This window comes from Pungitius pungitius, chromosome 21, assembly GCF_949316345.1.
Source record: "Pungitius pungitius chromosome 21, fPunPun2.1, whole genome shotgun sequence".
In the NCBI taxonomy this organism is placed as follows: domain Eukaryota; kingdom Metazoa; phylum Chordata; class Actinopteri; order Perciformes; family Gasterosteidae; genus Pungitius; species Pungitius pungitius.
Window position 1 is genome coordinate 12,544,128 of NC_084920.1, and position 6,248 is coordinate 12,550,375.

The window sequence follows — 6,248 nt, forward strand, 5'->3', positions numbered from 1 at the left end:
CTTTAAGCATTTTATTTGGAATATGAAACCAGTGTTGTCTTCCAACCGTGCCTTCTCGTTCTTGTGTTTACTTTAAATGATAACACAACTCTATGAATATTTAATCAGCAGTAATTCCCATTATTGCCGGAAGGAAAATACCTTGACGTATGAGTAAACACATGATAACACAGCAGCAAACACTTTTAGTGCAAGAGGGAGTTCAAGATCTAGACTGAAGGGTGATTGCCTGTTTCAAATGAAATGACATGAAACATTAAAGCTGCTTGACTTTCTCAAACATGGATGTTAACACTAAAAAAGATGATTACAACAAAGCATAGATAGCATTAATGTGGGTTGTGTATATGCAATAGCTAAAAGTTCTTGATAAAATCAAAGTATCTCGCATAACTGTTTGACTTTGAAAATATTTTGATTAGGGCCGCTTTATCTAACAAGTCTGTGTTATTTTTCTTAATCACATAATTGACATTCACCCGAGGTCAATGGGCACTTTGACCATTACTTATCTTATCAATTTGTGTGTGCATTGTCTTATCATTGTTTACCGGTAACGTTTTAATCCACCTGTATAAAAGAGGGTGCATGCCGGTGTGTCGCTACTCTTCTTTTGGACTCGACTGGTGAGTACTCTACAGGGTCATAGACCTGCTGTATCATTCTATAACTACTGCAGTTTGTATAATTCTTTAACTTTAGCGACTGACACTTGTTGTCTTCCACAGTTGAGCCTATCCAAGACAATGATGTGGGCCTTTGTTGTGTGCGCCATGGTGGCAGTGTCCGAGTGCCTCCTCCAGTAAGTCAGACTCGCCACTGAAACAACATCTTACACCTGTCGTCGTTTAGATTTTAGCTTTGGTTCACCTTAAGGGTCAGTGAAAACCTTTGGAAGAAACTTCAGGATTCAGGCAGCTCCTTCTTGTGACACCCAGGGTCCCTCTGGAGAAAGGTCAGTCCGCCAGGGAGTTCCTGGAGGAGCAGGGTAAATGGGACGAGTACAGACTCAAGTACCCATACAACCCCATGGCCAAGTTTGACGAGCGCTTTGCCGTGGGTGGCGAGCCCATGACCAACGACGCTGATGTGAGTATCAGTTGCCAAAGCTCAAACGGGCCGGGTTGTGACTCACAGCGCCTTTGAACCATGAGTGACGTTGCCGTCTCCTCTTCATCTCCAGCTGGCTTACTACGGAATCATCTCCATTGGAACTCCTCCTCAGTCCTTCAAGGTCGTCTTTGACTCCGGCTCGTCTAACCTGTGGGTGCCCTCCATCTACTGCAACAGTCCAGCCTGCAGTATGTCAAACTAACTGCAAACCTGCAGCAATAGGACATTTATTTCATGTCAAATGTCAAATTTCGAAATCATGGATTTGTGTTTGTTTTCCACACCTGTTCCTTCATAGATAACCATGCCAAGTTCAACCCTGGCACCAGCAGCACCTACAGAAACAACGGCGGCGCTCTCAGTATCAAATACGGCACTGGCAGCATGACCGGTTTCCTTGGATACGACACCGTGACGGTGAGTGTAAAAAAATGTAGTATCAATGGAAACTGTGTATACTCATAATCCACTGATTATAATGGTGTCTCAAAATGTTCGAGGCATGATGGAACACCTACATTCCCTCGCAATTACAAATCTGTTGGCTTGGATGTGTGTTGAAAGAGGAAAGGCTATTCGAACTGCGACTTTATTGTGATTTGAGAGGGTTTTACAGTGGCGTCTTTGTGTTTGTCATCCAGGTGGGTGGACTCCCTGTGACCAACCAGATCTTTGGCCTGAGCGAGTCGGAGGCTCCCTTCATGCAGTACATGCGTGCCGATGGTATCCTGGGCTTGGCGTACCCACGCCTCTCAGCATCCGGCGCCACACCCGTCTTTGACAACATGATGAAGGAGGACCTGGTCAACCAGGACCTCTTCTCCGTGTACCTGAGCTCGTAAGGACCGCCATGGCTTCGCAGTCTGCCAATACTGATACGGAGCCTGATACCTAGAGAGGTTTTCAGTCCGTTCTCGCTTTCCTCTGCAGCAACTCTCAGCAGGGCAGCGTGGTGACCTTCGGTGGTGTCGACCCTAACCATTACTCTGGCTCCATCGCCTGGATCCCCCTGTCCAATGAGCTGTACTGGCAGATCACTGTGGACAGGTATGACCGTGTGGCCTTGCGCCCCCCCCCGCACAAACAGCACCGGAGACAAATTGCAAATCACCTCTGATGCGTGGTGTTCTGTGCGTCCCCTTTCAGTGTGACGGTCAATGGTCAGGTTGTGGCTTGTAATGGCGGCTGCCAGGCGATCGTGGACACCGGCACTTCTCTGATTGTCGGACCTCAGAGCAGCATCAGCAACATCAACGCCCAAGTGGGAACCGTCAGTCAGAACGGAGACGTGAGTGCGAGAGGGAGGGAGATTTCTGTCGCTTCAAAAACGTAGAAATTGATAAGTAGAACCAATTTGAGCCCTCTTTACTTCCTTTTCCCCTGCACTTCCTTATCGCTCTTCCTCTTCCTCTGCGTCAGTACCTTGTCAACTGTAACATCATTGGCGAAATGCCAGCTGTGGTCTTCCACATCCACGGACAGGAATTCACCATTCCAGCCTCTGCCTACGTTCGTCAGGTATGTGTTTGTTTCCCAGCTAGATTTAGTTTTTTATTCTTCATCTTTCCGTACTGAAAAATTAAAGGATTCTCTAAAATCCTTCCGACAGTCCAAGTACTATGGCTGCCGTACTGGCTTCGGCAACGGAGGGGACAGCCTGTGGATCCTGGGTGATGTCTTCATCAGACAGTACTACTCCATCTTCAACAGAGCCCAGAACATGGTGGGTCTGGCCAAGGCTAGATAAGTCGGAGGTCACCCATCCCAAACAGCCTTTAGACAATCACGTGCACATCTTGTGGTGATTGGGAAATTTCCAACATGCCTGAAACTGTTTTCCTTCCTTGATCACATGTATTCACATCCAATAAAAAGAGTCAAATCAATGTAATTGGTGTTTTATTGAACTGGGCAACACGTGACAATTTGAGATGGAAACACACTGCGATGCAGCAGCACACATGCTGACTGAATATAACATCATTGTGTTACCTAAACATGCACCGATAAATGGAACCTTCCTGACCTCACAATGACTTTTGCTGAAGTCACTAAATAGTATGGGAAATCAAACATAATATCACAGAGAACAAAGATGGATCAGCAGTCTTTTAGACGTCCCATACCAATTTACAAGGATGTACTAAAATGCAACCACGCTGATACATATTGTGCACCGTACTGCGTCGTTGGTTCTGAATACTTAACATCTCAGTGAAACTCATGAACAATACTACCCTAACTTCCACAAACATGCAGCTACTACGGCTCATTGCCACAGACAGCGCCAGAGAGAAGCAAACACATCTTCAAGGGTGCAGCTTTATAAATCCAGGGATGGAATGAGGAAGAACTTTCTATCACCCTTTGAATGGTGTCTATTTTTAGATTTCTTGCTGATCGTGCTTCCTGACGACGAACGACTTAGTTTGCTGGATACACACTTCTGTCTCTGACGAGCAAGCTAAGGCAGTAACTTCAGGCAGCCTACCAATCAGCGGCAGTGTTTGAGACTCCCAGTTCTTGGTATTCTCCTGCACTGCTAAATCTGAAGGAAGAAAGAGGTCAAGCAAAGATGAGAATCACCGTGGCAGTGTAAGTGTGTTTTTATTTAAGGCAACCGATTTATTATTGCCAGAATTTGCTGTATTAGTTAGAGAGTGACGGTTGAGTTGTTGTTTCATAGAATTTGAGATGACAATGACTGCAAACGAAGACAAAAGCTACTGCAACTGGATGTCGCAACTACCACCTGAACTCCACGACATTCCTCTCTTCAAACTTGCCATACCGGGTATGAAGCTGACAGGATGTAGCCGCTCACACTGCTACTGCATTACGCTAACACACAGCACGTTGTCAAGTTTTAAACCGTTTAAGTACGTTTAAATTCATTTATGCTGTCATGCATACATTTATATGTTCATACGGTTTTATCTAGAAGGGATCAATTGGTCGTTTATTAAATCTGTGACATGTCTATGACACCTATGTGTGTGTGTGTGTGTTGTTTAGGTAGCCATGACTCTATGAGTTATGACTTGGACATCAACTCCTCAATAATGGAACCTGATAGACTTAAAAAATTGAGCAAGATTTATTGTGCGCGTAAAATAGTGCAAAAATGGGCCATCACTCAGGTAAATGGTGTTTAAAACCTGTCAGTATGCACTTTATCTATGTTGCTGTATACACACAAACATATGTTTTATTTGTATCTATATATATAAAGGGGGATATTTGTTTAACTCTTGACATGGATCGGCCCGCAGGAGGAAACCATCACAAAGCAGCTGGATGCAGGAGTTCGATACTTTGATCTGAGGATTGCGCGCAAGGCACATGACCCTGACCCCACGAGGCTTTACTTTCACCATGGGCTGTACACGAAGACCGATGTGGAGGTAAAGTGGGAGGAGTCCTACGTTACCGTAAGAACATTGCTTATTTGCAATAAATCAATAAATATTTAGGAGGAAATTATAATAGCTGTGAGAATAAATGAACAAATAACTCACAGAAAATGTCACTGAACACTATATCGAATAATTAAAACCTAAAAAATAATGAATAAAAGAAGGCTATATCCTGAAAAAAGCTTTTTTTTAATTTACATCTGACCATGTATTACTGTGAGCAATGAAAATTGGGGGAAAATTGATCCTAAATGAAAATGGGCCTCTACATCAAACGAGTACAGTGGAGTACTTTATTTGAACCTCCATCTTGCCACTGTGACAGACGGTTCTGGAGGAGGTAAATGACTGGGCAGGGGGGCACCCCAAGGAGATCCTCATCCTGGCTTTGTCCCACTTCCATGGGTTCGACAAAAACATCGCCGAGCACCTCCACAGACATCTCATCAGCTTCATCATGACCTTGTTTGGAGCCAAACTCATCCATACAAAGGTGATGTATACAGAATGCTTCCGCTTGTGTCAAGTCATATCTTGTCATGAAACTGTAATTTCACTTTTTTTTAAGTGGGGTTGTTGTTGGCTCGCCCCCACTTTGGAGAAGCAGACGGCAGTACCTGCATGGAAAGTAGGTGTACTGCTGTGGACGAAGGTCAGCAGCAAAACCTGAAAAAATACCAACATGATATAGTCAATAGTTTAATTGTCTATATATTTGCATTTCCTTTGTCTATGCTCTCTTCAAAGCCTTACAAGACTCCTCGGATAAAACCAGTAATTCTACATCGAGTTGCTGGTGACCCGGTTCTTCAACCGGTTACTAATGTGTAATCGGAGGACTTTGGTGAATCTGAAGTTAAAAAAAAGCCCCCAAGTCCCACAAAAAAAAAACTAGACTAACAGTTTGAGGCTGAAGTAGACCAGCTATGACCTTTACTTAAAAGTAAAAGGAGTCTTGTGGTCTGAGAGCATTAAATGGATACCCTGTCAAAAGGGGGGAGTATCGCGCACACGGCAGTACTTTACCTTGCTCCTGTCTGCTTCTCCAAACTAGGGGAGTTCCCTCATGCAACCCCACAGCTAAACATCTGAAATATCCCTTCAAAAGTTTTAATTTGAAGGTATTAAAAGCTCTCAATGTATTTTGACAGGAAACTCCTAGCCTGAAGAGTTGCTGGGGCAAAGGCAGAAACGTCATAGTCTCATATGACCATTCGACGCAACATTCCAACGAGATATGGAGTAAAATACCGTATTACTACGGCGATAGTATGGACACCAGCGAAGTTGAATCCAAACTGCGTCACATTTTGGAGAAGGCGAGTCCCGTCCAGTGTGAGTTTCTCATTTCGCGGATCAACGCGGCTGAAATAAGAGGTCTTGTAAAACACGTTGCATGAAACCATTGACTGACCCCCACCGTGGCCCTGCAGCTTTCTCCGTGTGCGGCCTGAACCTGACCCTGCCAGAGAGCGCCAGGGTACTCCTGTACATCCTCCGCCCATTTGACCACCTGGTCGGAGTCATCCGCAGGAGTCTGCCGAGGCTGCTGCGGTGGGTGGAACAGCAATCCGCCAAGACGCCCATGAACATTGTGGCCTCGGACGTGGTGACCCGTAACGGCTTTGTATCCACCGTTATCAAGCTCAATAATCCAAATGCGTGAAACCATGAGAGGAAACACATCTCATTTGGTTATTTATAGAAGTGATTTCTCAT

General features: G+C 44.8%; 2 protein-coding genes across 2 annotated transcripts; both read left to right on the top strand.

The window, feature by feature from the left end:
- Positions 1-718: 718 nt before the first annotated feature.
- On the top strand, positions 719-2,999 carry LOC119213076 (pepsin A-like). The gene is made up of 9 exons (XM_037464105.2): positions 719-802; positions 939-1,089; positions 1,184-1,301; positions 1,412-1,530; positions 1,755-1,951; positions 2,044-2,160; positions 2,260-2,401; positions 2,533-2,631; positions 2,723-2,999. The coding sequence occupies exons 1-9, from the start codon at positions 747-749 to the stop codon at positions 2,858-2,860; spliced, it is 1,137 nt and encodes a 378-aa protein (XP_037320002.1). The 5' UTR covers positions 719-746; the 3' UTR covers positions 2,861-2,999.
- Positions 3,000-3,466: 467 nt separating this feature from the next.
- Positions 3,467-6,199, top strand: LOC119213077 (PI-PLC X domain-containing protein 1-like). Its single transcript, XM_037464107.2, has 7 exons — positions 3,467-3,708; positions 3,800-3,907; positions 4,129-4,253; positions 4,386-4,517; positions 4,855-5,022; positions 5,681-5,864; positions 5,963-6,199. Exons 2-7 carry the CDS (start codon positions 3,808-3,810, stop codon positions 6,193-6,195), a joined length of 942 nt encoding a protein of 313 aa, XP_037320004.2. The 5' UTR covers positions 3,467-3,708; positions 3,800-3,807; the 3' UTR covers positions 6,196-6,199.
- The last annotated feature ends 49 nt before the right edge of the window (positions 6,200-6,248 follow it).